Source organism: Culex quinquefasciatus, chromosome 2 (genome assembly GCF_015732765.1).
Source record: "Culex quinquefasciatus strain JHB chromosome 2, VPISU_Cqui_1.0_pri_paternal, whole genome shotgun sequence".
In the NCBI taxonomy this organism is placed as follows: domain Eukaryota; kingdom Metazoa; phylum Arthropoda; class Insecta; order Diptera; family Culicidae; genus Culex; species Culex quinquefasciatus.
Genome location: NC_051862.1, coordinates 113,396,817 through 113,412,719, shown reverse-complemented (window position 1 = coordinate 113,412,719; position 15,903 = coordinate 113,396,817). Strand labels below are relative to the sequence as shown.

The window sequence follows — 15,903 nt, the reverse complement described above, 5'->3', positions numbered from 1 at the left end:
TAGATTTCTTGAAAACAAAAATCATTTTTAAAGTAAAGTTATCTGCTTAGAAAAAAGGAAAAAAATAGCTAGCAAAAATTATGCCAAACGTCCATTAAGCCAAACGTCCATTATGCCAAACGTCCTTGATGGGTTTTGAACGATTTATGCCAAACGTCCATTATGCCAAATGTCCATTATGCCAAACGTCCCTGATGTCTTGGACCAATTATGCCAAACGTCCATTATGCCAAACGTCCATCTTGAAAACCCGTTATGCCAAATGTCCATTATGCCAAATGGGGTACACCCGTAATCGTAAAACAAAAAAAAAATACGGGTTTTATTATTTTGGCCAAGGAACTTCCATGCCAAATGTGAGCTTAATCGGAGCACTTTTGATTTAGATACGTCCTGTTTGAGGTGAAATCGCGTATACGCAGTAGAAAAAGTTGATTTTTGAAAGGTTGAAAATTAGGTTGGTTAAAAGAGTACAAACATGTGTTGTTTACCTGCTGCAATAACTGTCTTTTAAAATTTTCCATTTCGAGTCTTCCCTTAGACATCTCTTTCAAAATTTCAGACTTTTCATGGTTCAGTTCTTCCGCAAACTTTTTCGCATTATCTAACTCCTGAGTGAGTGTGTTTTTCTCTTCCAGAGCTGTCATCCTCTCTTTAAGATGAACTTGTAATCGATCATTTGACTCTGACAGCAGTTTGTCAACAGTAGAAGATAATCTTTGATTGTGCTCTTCGTTCATTTTCAGTCTTTGATTCAATCGCATTATCTCAGCATTCTTCTCTTCTACGTTTGCCTCTAGTCGAGATATTCGATCTTCTGCTGAACCATGCCTTTCTTGAGCCTGTAAATGATTTGCAGATTTTTTATCATTATTAAAAAACATAGATGCAAAATTCAGATACATACAATAATAAATTCAAAGAAAAATTCACTAATCCTATCGAAAAAATTAAAGTGAATTCACTAAGCCTAGTAATAAGCCATTTTAAACTGTTTTGTGTATGAGAGAGATGGAATGATGGATGATGGAATGATCCAATTACGTTCTAATTTTGAAGTGTTATTTATTATTTATCTGACAAATTAAATTTGGACAAGATAAACCAAAATAAAATGATTTTTATTGAAGAAACTTTGCCTACCTTTGCGCCTACCTGGTTGAACGCTTCCAAACGAGCCTTGAGTTGCTCTTCCATGTCTGGCAATTTGGAAAGTTGTGCTAGCTTTTGTTCGGACAATTCTAGTTTCTCTTGAATCGCAGATATTTTACCCTCTTGAAGCTGAAAAAGTAAAGCATTAATGCAAACTGAGTTAAAATCTTTAAACTGCTAATACTTTGAGTTGAGCTTCTTTATGACGTAGTTCTTGTTCAAGTTTTTCGTTAAGATCATGGAGCGAGGTGGATTCCCGTTGAGCATTCAAATAACGTTTTTCCAGTGTCGCTATTCGTTCTTCCTGATCCTCTTTTTGCGCAACATTTTCACGCAAATCTCTCTGCAGTTTCACACAGCTTTCTTGTGTTTTGGTAAACTCTTTTTGAGTTTTACCTGCGTTTTCCTCTAAATCACTTATTTTAGTGTTTAATTCTGACACCCTGCGCTGCCACTGGGAAAGTTCGGAAGTCTGTAACAGGCATAAATTTCATGAATATCAGTTTACAGTGTGGTAAGAATATAAAGGCGGCACGCGTATGGGAAAAGTTTTGTTTACGGTATTGTATTTGTAAATTAACCTCAGACAAATCTAGAACAAAGTACTCGCCAATGGCCCCTGTGATACCAGCGTAGAGCCCCTCGATCGTCACAGCACGAACGAGTGAGTTCTTACCCAACGGAAAATGGGTAATACCGAGGAAGCGTGTAGGTGAGGCGGGGAGAGAAACAGAGGACATAATTCTGAGTGCAAACCTCGTGTACGGAAGTGTAATAAAAGCAGATTGATAAAACTCCAAATAAACTTAATTATTGAATGAGAAATCCTCGGTACTACAAACTGGCGACGGGCTGGAAGAACCACAGCGTGAATTTGGTTACTCAACAGGTAAATTATACTACAAAAATCATGCAAAAGAAGACGAAAAAAAAATAGGTTATGTTGACATTTTTTATCGCAGCTCTTGGAACACAGCACTGTGGCTGTGGTGGTCCCGAAGGCCGAAATAAAAGAACGCAGTTCGACTGTGGTGGCTCTGAGGCCGTCGTGATTTTGGACACAGTGCAACTGTGGTGCTCCCAAAGAGCGTCGAGATCGAAAATTGAACGCAAAAGGTTGCGGTGGTCTTCGAGACCGGAATAAAAGGAACACAGCATAGCTGTGGTGGTTCGTAAAACCGATAAAAAAGGTAAAGGCTAGTTCCAGAAAGGTCACCGACTCATCACGGGTGGGACGAGAGACGGGGAGTTTGGCAACTCTTTCAACAGTTTGGAATTGGACACGACGCAATTTTTTCAGAAGCGCTCGCCTCGAATGCGACGAGCTAGTTGTTGTTTCACAACCACGGCTTGACCCACAAGAGGCTTTTCAGCGGAAGGCAGCAGGCGCGCGCCTCATCTCGTTGATGCCTCGTTCCGGGTGGGACGAGGGACGGGGAGTGAGGCAACTCCGAACCACGGCAACCACGAAAGATCCAAACGGCTGACGGTGACGACGAGAAGGCGATGCGCGCTTCTTTTCCAGTTCTGGTCCCTCTCTCCTGCTGCTGCTGCTCTGGGCTGAGCTTTCGTGCTGCTGCTGCTGCTGCTGCTGCTGCCGGTCCGACGTCTGAGACGTGAATGATAGAATGGGCCCTGGCGCGCGATCTTATATAGCCTTTCGGCCCGCTACTTCCCCTCCTTTTTCGCGAACGACACTCGGTCGCGTTGCTCGGATGATTTTCCCCTCAAAATAGGTACTTGACATTCCCGTCCGTGAGTGGGAAGCGCTCATTTTGCTTGCAAAATCTGTGCATTTTGAAAACATTTTAAAACATTCAATTGTTTCAATAGTTAAACTATTTTGCCAACAATGAAAGTTTTATAGCAAATTGCTGAATAATTTTCGAATCGAATGGAACATAAATCGTGTCGATTCGATTAGAGGGAAGGAAGATATAAGCGTTTGACGGATGACGCAGTAATCCAGGGCCTTCGGCCCGGGTTATTTGGAATGGCACCCCAGTACCTTCGACAAAGACGTAAGTCTACGTCAAAAGGGAATGTAAAAAAAGTGATGTTTGGAAATTGTTTTTAAATACCTTTCAGGTCACGTGAAATGGACAAATGGACAATTCAGCCGTTCAATTTCAAAGCTCTTCCGTCGTCTCAAGTACGGGACGAGTGGTTGAAGTACAGAAGGAACTTCAAATACATCGCTCTGGCAAATGAGGAAACCGACCAAACCAAGCTTGTTCGGACCAACGGTGGCCCTTCAAACTCGCGGAAGTGGACTGTATCGCGGCGGAAGATTGTCCGGGGAAGCAAATACTGGGAGGGTTTGGGTTTTCTAATTTTCTTTTATTCTCCTCCTCCTATCACTTCACTTTCTCGTCTTCCTCTTCTGTCTCTGCTTCTGCTCTGCTGCAGTTTGTTTTGGCTGCACGTGCGACGCGTTCTTTGGATGGATCGGGACTGGTCTGCGCGCAGTAAGCGGGTCGTTGTTGCTGTCGGTGAGGTTGACAGCTGCCGTTGCGCAGCGGCGTAGTCAGTTTTGCCGCACGGGTGGGGGCAAGTGTTCGGCCAGACCGAACATACTCCCCCCGTTGAGTCCTCTCAACAGCATTTCTGGATCTTCGCTCTTGTACCGCGGTTTGGTCTGGGTCGCTGATTGGCTTCGACGTGTGGCATGTCGACCCCGGGTCCCAGGGCCGCTTCAGGATCGTGAATATTGGTCTGGCTTCTCCAAGCGGTCGTAGAGTTTCGCGTTCATCTGGTGTAAGGTTTGCTTCGGCGCGGTGCAGGTAGCTTGTGTTCAGCATCTTGGTTGCAACCAACTCTCGGTCGATGAGCCAATTCTGCGCAATCTTTTCGTCGTAGAGTGAATCGTTGGGCTTGCTCTGGGTGGCAGGTTTCTTGCCCTTGTTCTGGAAAGTATCTCGAGGTTCTTGGAGCAACTGCAGCACTGCCACAGCATGGCAGATCTTCCGTGGTGTCGTTCTTTCAGCACCTCCGTTGAGTGCCAGATCGTCGGTTCGGTCCGGTGCGTCGACGACGCCTTGCTTCTTGGAGACACTGATCGTTTCTTGTCGTTGCAGCGCACGAAACGGGTTGTAGCTCGCTGTTTCGGAATGGACGATCCTACACCGTCCGGCAAGCTTGTTCGGGTTAATCCCAGTAGGCGTGGTTGTTACTGAGTCGCGGCGTGTCACTCTGCCGTTGATACTATTGGGTACTTGCAACGCACAATCATCGGTGACTGGGTCGCTGTCCTTGTTGTGGTCAATCTCTTGGTTGGTCAATTCCTTGGTCTGGTTCTGGGGCTTGGCACATTCTTGGCATACTTGGCGTGGCTGGCATCTGGTAGGAGGGACACCAAACGCGCGAGGTAGGGTTTTTTTCATGGTGCGGTACTGCTTGAGTTTCTCCGGAGCTTTTGACACTGGCGGCATCAGGGGGTTCTTTTCCGCAACGGTTTTCACCGTCTGAAAGCTGGTTTCGGGAACGATATCCAGGTGGACGCGGTGGGTATTCTTGACGGAATTGTGCACTCCAGGCACTCTGCTGCGGGGGATCATCTTCGTCACTTTGGAGCTGCTGTCCTTCGTGACACGACTGAAATCGGCCTTATCTTCTGGGTTGTTCAGATCCCTATCCGAATGGAAACGGTTGATGTCCGGGTCAAGCGCCACCGTCCGGTCCAGAAGCACAGCTTCAGGGTTTTGCTCGGGGATGCTGTCCGAATGGACTTCACAGAAACTCGCACGTTGACGACTTTTGGGAGATTCTTCGTCATGTTCGGAAATTTCACTGTTGGCGACATCTTCAGGAACTTCTGCGAACGCTCGGTCCGCCGAGACAATCGGCAGTCTTATCTTCAAACGCTGCGATCTGGTTTCGTTGGCTACATCGGACTTGGTGCCTCGGTGCCGGTTCGAATCTTGGCTTTGCTGATTGTCACCACACGCTGCCATGGCTGACAACGACAACTTGAGACTCAACCTTGTGTCAACATCCCTGGACACTCTAATAGACACTCGGCGGTCAGCTGGATCTAGCTTGGTTGAAACCGCGGAAGTCTCCTGTGACTCGACTTCGTTGGGAGCGTCAGACTTGGAGTCGCTGTTTGTGGTGACACTGCTAGGACAGATATGTCTACGCTTGTCTGGAGCCTTTGCCGCTGACGGCTGCTGTAGCTGGTACTTCGGAACGGTCATCACCGTCTCAAAGTCCGTCTTGAAACTACCTACCGGTTCGGCGCAGTTCTGCTGGAGCTCAAAATCCGGAAGGTTCTTCGGTTCCTCGCTGTGGACACCGCGTGGATCAGGGTGTGTAATTGATCGATAGCGAAGGGAAACTTGGGCAGAGGGGATTGCTGGCATCACTGGGCCCGGCTCTGCTTCGGCGGTAACGTCCTTGAGATAGCCGGTCGGTTCGAGGAAGTCAAACTTGTTGTCCGCGATCGGGTTCATGTTGAAATCCTCCCTCGGCCGGGAGCCGACTGCACTCGGTTGTTCCGATCTCAGGATTATTCGGGAATCGCTGCCAAACTCGCAGGTGGACTTGGTGGTGATCTGCTTCGCCAAGGATTTCAGCTGGTTTAGACTCGGCTCAAGGTTTGGTTCAGGCTTTGGGATGCATACGGCAGGCGCGCGGTCTCTCAAGACCACCTCCTGACTTCCTGGTGCTTGGAGTTGGACATTTGCATCCAGAGGGTCCACTCGGTTCGATTCCCAAGCCCTCAGCATCTGCTTCAGCCAGGATTCAGCTTGTAGGCGCTGTCGGTTTAATGCATTTTTGGCTGCCACGCTTGTTGATACTGGCTCGGTTCCTTCTGCTTCGATCTGCAATTCGGCCACCACAGTAGCAACTTTGTAGAAATTTGCGTCGTGCTTTTCGAACTCAGCCTCCTGCTGAGCAAGGTCTTCATCTGGGATGATTCCGACGATTGTTAGATGGTGCTGGCTCTGCTCTCGATACGCTGTACACAGAAAATCGTACAGCACCGTCAGTTGTGCTAGCGTTGGTTGGCACAGACCCAAAAGCAGTTCCTCAACGAAAATCAGCTTCTGTTCCGCCTGTGTATTGAATTGTTTATTAACCCATCGGACCTAAATGGTCTAAATGGTTGGGTATTGCTCGATGCTCTTACAAATAAAATAAATTACAATTACAGGTAGCACAATACAAACATAATTTACAACGCGTTAAAAAATTGTTATTTTAGTTTCTACTTAAACGAATTCGTGTCCTCTCCTTGAACTCGGCGCGCAGCTTTTCGCGGAACTTGCTCACGGGTTCGTGAAATTCGAAAAACCTGTAGGCGTCGTTAAAAGCGTCAGAAATGGACCTCACGGGAGAGTTGCGCTGATAGTCTGTCCTTGCGAACGAGCGTGCGAGAAGCCCTGGTCAGCTCGAGGACGCAGATTTCTGGAAGAAATATTTGTATTTAGTAGGGATAAAAGATGTGGGCAATCAATTTCAGCGGTCAGGATCTTAGCAGCGAAGACAGCTTTCGCAATGGTTCGTCGCGTCTCCAGTGTTTCGATGCCAAGCAGGTTGCAGCGTGCTTCGTAGCTCGGCAGTCGTGTAGGGTCGTTCCAGGGCATTTTTCTGCAGGAGTACCACACGAACTTCTTCTGGATTCTCTCGATACGGTCAATCCAGTTTTGATGATAAGGAGACCAGATTACGGACGAATATTCCAAATGGGACCTGACCAAGGCAAAGTACAACGACCGAAGGCAGAGCGGGTCATCGAATTCACGCACCATTCTGAACAGAAACCCGAGCTGTCTATAAGCCTTGTCTACTATTGCTGATAGATGCTGCCGGAAGGTAAGCTTTTCGTCAAGTAGGACCCCAAGGTCTTTCACGACTTCGAGCCGCTCGAGCACGTGCCCACCTAGCGAGTAATCAAACGAAAACACCTCGCGCCTTGTTTTCCGGTGAAAGGAAATAGTTGTGCACTTCTGCACGCTGAGTTCCAAGCGGTTCACGTCACACCAGTTAGAGAACTTGTCGAGGCGAGACTGAAGACCGTAGCAATCAGCGAGGTTGTCGATGGCCAAGAAAATTTTGAAGTCGTCAGCATACAGGAGCTTGCATTTGTCGACAAAAAGGGCGTTGGAGTCGTTGAAGAACACAGTGAACACAAGTGGGCCAAGGTTGCTTCCTTGTGCGACACCCGATCCGTTAGAAAACTCGGCTGACAGCGATGTACCAATCTTTACTTGGATTATCCGTTCTTTGAGGAATGATTCCAGCCAGCGACACATGCGAGATGAGAATCCGAGCTTAGCAAGTTTCTGGAGCACGATGGTATGGTCCAAGCGGTCAAAAGCTGCGTTCAAATCAGTGTAAACTGCATCTACTTGTCGACCCGCCGCAATATTCTCGATGCAGAAGTTTGTAAATTCCATCAGGTTTGAAGTGACAGATCTTCCTGGCATAAATCCGTGTTGCTCGGGACAGATGAAGCTGCGGCAATTGAAAGAGATGACTTCACCAACAACAATTTCTAAAAGCTTCGATCCAGCGCAGAGAGAAGTGATTCCTCTGTAATTTCCAATCAATCGTTTTGCACCCTTTTAAACACCGGAAACATCACTGATTTCTTCCATGCAGTTGGAAACTTGGATTGTTGCAAGGACAGGTTCACAATTTTCAAAAGCGGCTCCGACAGTTGTTCGAAACAGCGCTTGAGCACTACCGATGGGATGCCGTCAGGTCCTGGCGCGTTCGACGACTTTAGTTTCAGCGATGCACGTTTTAACATGTCCTTGGAAGCGACGAAAACATCGATGTCCACTACGTCGCGCGGTACCAGTTCCAGATGCTGTTCAGAGGCAGGTGCTGGACCAGGTTGTTGAAAAACAGATGCAAAGTGTTGGGCGAAAAGGGTGCACTTTTCGGCGTTCGTTTTGGCTACAGTCTCTCCTAAAACCATAGTAGAGGGCAGTCCATTTTCTTGATATTTAGATTTTGCAAAGGACCAGAACTGCGACGGGTTGCGGCGAAGATTTTCTTGTGTTTTTTGGATGTAGCTTTTGTAGCAGCGCTTGTTGTAAGATTTGTATCGGGAGCTGGCAGCTTTAAACACGGCTTGTGTAATCGGTCCGCGGTGCTGGGTGTATCGCTCGAGGGCAGCAGCTCGTTGCCTTTTGAGTTCGCGCAAACTCGCGTTGCTCCAAGCCGGTTTTCGAGGAGGTCGCCGGCAGGGGGTGTGCCTCGCGAGAAGTTCTCGTACGACAGATCCGAAGATATCAACTGCTGCATCAACATCTGAAGATCCTAAAACGCTTGTCCAGTCAGTGTTTTCCAAGCTCCGAATCAGCTCGCTGAAGTCTGTCTTCCGGAAGTTCAGATCGAGGGGTCGTGAACGTCTTCGAATTCTGCGTCCAAAACAGCGGAGAGATCGAAAACCAGTGCAGGGTGATACCTATCTAGAGGAACTAGAGAGTCGTTCGCTTCAGACACTGCAGTGCGTTCAGCGCCATCACTGATGAAGATAAGGTCAAGGATTCTGTTCTGATGATTGGGTACGAGATTGCATTGATGCAAGCTGTTTCTAGCGACACCATCGATTAGCACTTCATGTGTTGTTTTTTCCATCCGACAGCGCGTGTGCGTGTGCAGGGGGTCGGCGAACGAGCGATTGCCGGATAGCGCCTTCCAAACCAGATTGGACTGATTGTAATCTCCGGCGACCACAATGTAATCGCTTGGATCAGCGAGTCCAGCAACGGATTCAATGCAGGTTATGTGATTCTCTACCAATTGATGTTCGTAGCGTTTTTCAGAAGGTAGATAGAAACAGCCGAAAAAAACCTTCTGCGTCTTCAGCTGAATTTTGACGAAGATTTGTTCTAGATTAACAGCAGCAGCTTCAGCGCATACAGTCGAATCCAAGGACTTCCGGACAGCTATGAGTACACCGCCACCCACGGTACGGCGGCTGTTTCCGGCGTTGCGATGAGTAGAAAACACTTCAAAAGCATTTCCAAACAGCTGCACAGCATTTATTGAGTCGTCCTGCCAGGTTTCGGTCAGCATAATGACGTCGTAGTCGCAATCAAGGCAATTCAGAAAAAACTCGTCCACTTTACTTTTTAATCCTCGTACGTTCTGGTAGTAGAACCGGATCTGCTGACACGTTCCACTAGCATTGGTGTCTGTTGACGAAGGCGGGGTGGGAGCCTGCGATTCCGTGAAAGGCTCACGGGCAGCTCTGTCATGCTGGTGACTTGTACTCGGCCGAGAACTGAAAGCTGAAGAATTTTCAGAGCAAGAAGTCACTTGATTTGAACGGTACTCGCCTGTGGGGGCGGCTTGGAAGACCCCCTCTCGATCTCCGAACACAGGACCGGGACGGCTGTGCTGGCCGCTGGCTGGAAACTCGACTGTGACGGAGTGATCGGGGGCTTCCATAGTGCCGTATACCGTGCGTCCCGGTGATGGTCGTATCGTCAGGTGGCTGTCTTGGTTTGGGTCACGACCTGGTTCAGGACTTTGGCTGGAATCCGAGAAAATGTCAAGGTCGAAACAGTCATTCGAGCTGGTGATTGGATACTGGCCTCTGAAAGTAGGTTGGAAGACCCCCTCACGACATCTGAACGCAGGTCCGGGACGGCTGTGCTGGTCGCTGGCTGGGAACGCGACTGCGTCAGAGCGTTTGGGGGCTTCCTTACGACCATATAACATGCGTCCCGGTGATGACAAGGCAGCAATATGAGAAGTCGTTCCGTGTAAGGCAAACCAGTGGCATGGCTGCACGCTGGAAGTCGAAGGACTGTAAGGGCACGATAAATCTGATAACGGATGGTACTCGCCTGTGAATGTGGCCTGGAAGACCTCCTCCCGACACCCGAACACAGGCCCGGGACGGCTGTGCTGGTCGCTGGCTGGGAACTCGACTGTGACGGGGTGATTGGGGGCTTCCATAGGTCTTTCTAACAGGCGTCCCGGTGATGGCAGAGCGGCAAATGATGGCTGACTACGACGTTGCGAGATTATTCCAGGCGGCGCCTCGAAAACCCCGATGGCAATACGGTGGGCGCTGGTCTACGGTCGATGTCCACGAACTCGCGGAAAGACAGTCCTTCCGGCCAGTTGGCTGCATCCATGGACGATTCACGGTAGTCCCGGCCGATTCCGACTTTGAACGTCACCGACGAGAGTGTGGAAACGTCGACACCCTTCTTCACGAGCATCTTTACGACGATGGGATCGTCGTCTTCGACGGAGAGACACTCTTTCACCATCGAGTGTATGTCCTCATCCGTGACACTCGGGGGGAAACTGGAGAGCCACAGGTACCACAGGTCGTTCGGTTCAGCTGCGATTACTGGAACTGAATTCATAGCCTTCGTTCCGCGAGAGGCGGTTGGAATAGCGACCTTCACGGGAGTATCTGTGCTGGAGCCGCGCTGTCGTTTGTTTGGCCACGTGGGTGTGGACAATCATGTCGATTGGGTCTGGACTTTCTCCTTCAGGTCGGTAATCGTCGACGTAAGATTCGCGATGTCGTTCTGCATTGTTTTCATCGACTCGGCAATCTCCGAGTCGCCCCCATCGTGGTCCTTAACGACGCGGCGGAAGTGACTGTTGGAGAACAATTTGGCACATTCCCCACACATCCAGAATACTTGCGTCTGGTTCAAATCCAGCTGTTCCCGCAGCGGGACGTCCACCTTGGCGCAAATCATGTGGAAAATTGCTCCGCAATACCCGCGGCATGCTATGCGGTCCTGGTCAGAAACTTTTTTCAAACACTGCTTGCAGCCCATTTTGCGTGAGTGTCGTCCCCCTCGGAGGGCTCCTCAATTTGGGTAAAAAGAGTAATCAGCGATGAGTACACCGTCCGTGCAATTTAATTGGGTTGTTCTCTCGTAGAGTGTAGATATTGTTGTTACAACTGACAGCGTCTACGGTGGCCCAAAAAGTCGAACAATGCAACACCAGTTCTGGGTGAAATCGCACTTTGTTTGTAACGCGAGAAACACAATTTAACCGGTATTTTATCCGACGAACACCATACAGGGGTTTAGTGAGCACTTGAGAAACGGTGCGAAGTAGTTTTAGAGAAATCTGGTGAGTAAATCACAGAAAATAGTTGAAAAACACTAAGCACGGTTGACAACTATGTAAACAAGCTTTTCTTCTTGTTGTGTGTGTGTGTGCCTGGTGCCGCTGACGAAAAGCATCCGCCAGCTTCTTCACTGTTGGGTTCATGGCAACTTCCCGCTGGGGTGCGGAAGTCCACGTCGAGAAATCTGCCGCAGTTTGGACAGTTCCTGCTGCTCGGTCGCTGCATTTGGTCGTTAAGAGCTCGCTTTCTGGGGTCGATGACGACACTGCTGGTGTTGATGGCGGAACATTTTCTCGGCGGTCGACTGTCGCTGCTAGCTCATCTAGATTCTGGAGTGCCTCCGAAACACGGTCTGGCAAGGTAGGGCGAGCCCCCGGGACAGGACCCGGCAGGGCGAGGGATGCCTCCGAAGTGGTATTCGGCAGGACGTGGCTTGATTTCGGAACACGGTCCGACAAGGACGGGAAAACCTCCGGGACAGGACCCGGCAGGGCGAGGGATGCCTCCGAAGTGGTATTCGGCAGGACGTGGTTTGCCTCCGGAACACGGTCCGACAAGGCGGAAACAACCTCCAGAATGGGATCTGGCAAGGTGGGGGATACCTCCAGAACAGGGTCCGGCAAGGCTGCGGGTGACCTCCGAAACATGGTTCGGCAAGGCCAGGGTTGTCTCCGGAACTGGGTCCGGCCAGACAGGTGGAAGAAATCCGTGGCACGGAATTCGTCACTTAAACATTTTGGAATGTCACTGTTTTATGTCAAAGTGACACACACACACACAGGTTTTCACTCGCGTGCAATGTTCAGGAAAACAACACGATCGGACACGTCAGCGCGGGCAGCAGCCGAAGCAGTCACTTTGGAATCCGGTTCGGTACGGACCATTTATGTTCGGACCAACGGTGGCCCTTCAAACTCGCGGAAGTGGACTGTATCGCGGCGGAAGATTGTCCGGGGAAGCAAACACTGGGAGGGTTTGGGTTTTCTAATTTTCTTTTATTCTCCTCCTCCTATCACTTCACTTTCTCGTCTTCCTCTTCTGTCTCTGCTTCTGCTCTGCTGCAGTTTGTTTTGGCTGCACGTGCGACGCGTTATTTGGATGGATCGGGACTGGTCTGCGCGCAGTAAGCGGGTCGTTGTTGCTGTCGGTGAGGTTGACAGCTGCCGTTGCGCAGCGGCGTAGTCAGTTTTGCCGCACGGGTGGGGGCAAGTGTTCGGCCAGACCGAACAAAGCTTAAGAACGTTTTCTTGGCCAGAGCCGGTCCTGAAGTGCAGGAAGTTTTCAGCACATTGCCGGGGGCAGATGTGGACGAAGACAAGGAACAGGGCATCAAACCGTTTGATGTCGCCATCGCGAAACTCGACGAGTATTTTGCACCACAACAACACGAGATTTTGAACGGCACGTTTTCTGGACGCTCAAACCGGAACCAGAAGAGTCATTGGAAAGATTCCTTCTGCGAGCCACGGACCCAGCAGCAAAGTGTAACTTTGGAAAAACCAAAGCTGAGAGCGCAGAGATAAGTGTCATCGATAAGATCATTCTGTTGGCGCCGGCGGACCTGAAGGAAAAGCTGCTGCAACAAGCCGGCCTGACATTAGACGAACTGACAAAGACGATCAAATCTTACTCGTCCGTTAAATTCCAAGCAGGCCAGATCGGAAATGCGACTACGCCGTCAACGTCCTTCGTGAATAAACTACAACCATCATCTCAACACGGAACGTCCGAATGCTCAAGGTGCGGGTGGACAGGGCACTTTGCGAATGATCCTTCGTGTCCAGCTCTCGGCAAAATTTGTGACAAATGCGGTAGAGCAGATCATTTTGCCAAACGCTGTAAGACCGTTCCGTCGAAACGTTTAGTGGCCAACCATCAACAGAAGCGTGGAGGCAAACGACCTTACAGCTTCCCCAGCCAGCACGGATCAAATAAACGGCAGTGCAACGCCATCGACTCGATACACAACACGGAAGAGTCTGCCAGTTTCATCTACAGTATCAGCACCCGGGAGGAGATGGTTGGTGTCACAGTGGGAGGCGTCCTGCTTGAGATGATGATCGACTCAGGTTCATGCAAGAACATTATTGCTGAACGCACTTGGCGTCACCTGCTCATGAACGAAATGAAAGAACCTGCGAGATGAATGTGATTTAACGTTTCGTCCATATGGGCTGAAATCTGAACCTCAGAAAGTGTTGAAAGTGTTTGATGCAGCAACGAGCGTGGAGGATGCGGGAAAAGTAACCAAGCAGGAAGCAACATTCTACGTGGTGGCGGAAGGATCTCAGCCAATACTGGGGAGAGAGACAGCCAAGGCCTTGGGTGTCCTCATAATTGGGTTGCCCAGCACTCGTGGTGTATCGGTCAGCACGATCAAACAGGACAGCAAGCATTTCCCGAAGATTCGTGGGGTGAAACTTTGCATTCCGATCGACAAGGAGGTGTCTCCAGTAGCGCAGCGTGCTAGGCGTCCACCGCTAGCTTTGATGAGTCGAATTGAGGAAAAACTAAACACCCTGCTCGCAGCGGATATAATCGAGCCCGTTGAGGAATATAGCCAATGGATTTCACCGCTAGTGGCCATCGTGAAGGATAACGGAGAGCTGAGACTGTGCGTGGACATGCGACGAGCAAATGCGGCCGTTCTTCGCGAAACTTACTACATGCCAACCTTTGAAGATTTTCTACCCGCATTGAAAAAGGCCAGGTTCTTCAGCCGATTGGATGTGAAAGAGGCATTCCACCAGGTGGAGCTTGAGGAATCCTCGAGGTAAGCTAAAAAAAAAACGGTGTACGTTCGAGGGGGATGACACTTCGCGATTTGAATAAAATCGCGCCAAATCGCGTCAAATTCCTTCATTCCTGTTCATCGTACCTTCATCGCGGTCGTTTTTCCCTCATCGCGCCAAATCGCGCCAGATCGCGCTCATCGTGCTCATCGTGTTCAGATCGTGCTCGAATGAAAATTTACATTCATGCAGTCAGAGTTGCCATACAAAATTCGTTCTAGCAGTTTTCCATGAAACTGGCCGCTCTGTTGAAATGTTTATTTTTATCGATTCGAGCAGTCCGAAAAGGTAAATAAACCAAAATTCTTCGTTGTTTCGGGACGGATTGCGGGAGCTGCTCTTTCAGATTCTTTTTTTTTTCTCGTATTCGGACAAGGTGTTCAGTCCGAGGTTCAGCTGGAACTTTTTCGCTTGGTAGGAGCTGGAGCCTGCAAGTTTCGGTATTTATTTATTGTTTACAGAAACAGGTAATTTACTAAAACATTTTTTTTTTATTTTTGTAGATTCGGCAATTTTTTTCGGAGACGGAAAACGATGCTCGGGTGCTGCTGCTTCCAAACCGGTTGTCCTCTGGACCAGGCTGGTCAACTGGGTGACACATTCCTATGCTGCGAGGTCTCATCTGCTGCGAAACCGGCAAAACGTGCCTGACGGCCTTCTACCTCGAGTGACTCCAGTTTTACCCGCCGGAAGGTCGCTACATCTGTGAAGAATTTGAATCCGGCCGAATGATTCTGTACGACGAAATAGTCTGGGCCAAATGTTCCGTTTTCAAGTTCTGACCCGCGCTCACGATTCCCCCTCCAGCGGTCCCGGACGTATTGTTCCGGCGGCAACACGAGCAAACTTACATTTACGTGCGCCTGGCTGGATCAACCGTAGGCGATTCTCCTCTATCACGAGGTCGACGCGGACAGCGTGACGGACAAAAAGCGGTTGGGCATGATGAAGCGGTAATTACAACGAAGCACTGCGCATGGCACGACAGGTTTTCAAGCGGCTGCAGGCAGAAACATCTTACGCCCAGGAATCGGGCCCGGACGATTTGAGCTTTAAACCGCCGATGTACGTCAACATCAAGTCCAACGCGGCCAGAGACGATGAGGTGAGTTTGCCGAGAGGAAGGTTTTCCGTATCAAAAGTTATATATATTCTATTCCAACAGGTGGACTCGATCTGTGAGGGCAAATCGTTGGAAAAGGACCCGTGCGGGTTAGACTCGACTGCATCAACTGGGCGCTGCTCTTGGAGTGCAATTTGAAGACTTGTCCAGCAGGCGAAAGTTACCAGAACCAGTGCTTCAAACGAAAGTAGTACCCGGCACTGGCGGTCAAACGGATACCCAACAAGGGTTGGAACTGGTCGCTCAGGAAGACATCTACCGAGGTCGGTTTGTGATCGAGTCCGAGAGGTGATCAACAAGGAGGAGTTAACGCGGCGGATAAAGCAAAAGCAGGAGCAACAGGACAAAAATTACTATTCATGACGATGGACTCTGAGTTGACGATCGTCGCGGGGGCCAAGAGCAACTTAGCCCGATTCATCAACCACTCGTACGAGCCCAACTGCGAGACGCTGCTGTGGAAGGTCGGAGGAAGCCAATCCATGGGGCTGTTTGCCCTCAGTCCTTGAGGCGGTAAGTTCTTCAAAATCCCGCTAAAAACATTTCCTATAACTAACTCTTCTTACTCTTTACTCCGCCAAGGCTAAAAGCTCATCTTTAACTACAACTTTGAGAACTTCGACGACCAGAAGATCTGTCACTGTGTTGCGGACAAGTGTTCCGGACTGATCGTCAGCCAAGGGACGGAGAACTGGAGTGAAGAGGCTACAACGGTCTTGCGCGATTTGCAGATTGCAACGTGGGTTACCTTCTCAAGTGCTCAAACG

General features: G+C 49.4%; 2 protein-coding genes across 6 annotated transcripts in view; both read right to left on the bottom strand.

Annotated features, from left to right (window-relative positions):
* The window catches only part of LOC6050100 (liprin-alpha-1), a 232,958-nt gene that overhangs the window by 122,249 nt on the left and 94,806 nt on the right, over positions 1–15,903 (bottom strand). For 4 of the 5 annotated variants that reach the window (XM_038251757.1, XM_038251760.1, XM_038251759.1 and 1 more), the window contains 3 exons: positions 1,337–1,624; positions 1,144–1,281; positions 492–842 (listed from right to left, as the gene is read on the bottom strand). In XM_038251757.1, the coding sequence (XP_038107685.1) occupies positions 492–842; positions 1,144–1,281; positions 1,337–1,624 (777 nt within the window). The remainder of the gene's footprint in view (positions 1–491; positions 843–1,143; positions 1,282–1,336; positions 1,625–15,903) is intronic. The other variant, XM_038251758.1, reaches the window with a different exon arrangement.
* Positions 3,392–12,564, bottom strand: LOC119766646. The gene is made up of 2 exons (XM_038251762.1): positions 11,314–12,564; positions 3,392–6,209 (listed from the first exon to the last, which is right to left on the bottom strand). Exons 1-2 carry the CDS (start codon positions 11,866–11,868, stop codon positions 3,510–3,512), a joined length of 3,255 nt encoding a protein of 1,084 aa, XP_038107690.1. The 5' UTR covers positions 11,869–12,564; the 3' UTR covers positions 3,392–3,509.

Bases quoted from the DNA above. Each gene is read 5' to 3' on its own strand.
- LOC119766646 (XM_038251762.1), bottom strand. From the start codon at position 11,868: ATGTTTCGGAGGTCACCCGCAGCCTTGCCGGACCCTGTTCTGGAGGTA. The intron at 6,210-11,313 runs GCACACACACAC...TTCAATACACAG, and splicing joins CTTTTCGTCAGCGGCACCAG to GCGGAACAGAAGCTGATTTT.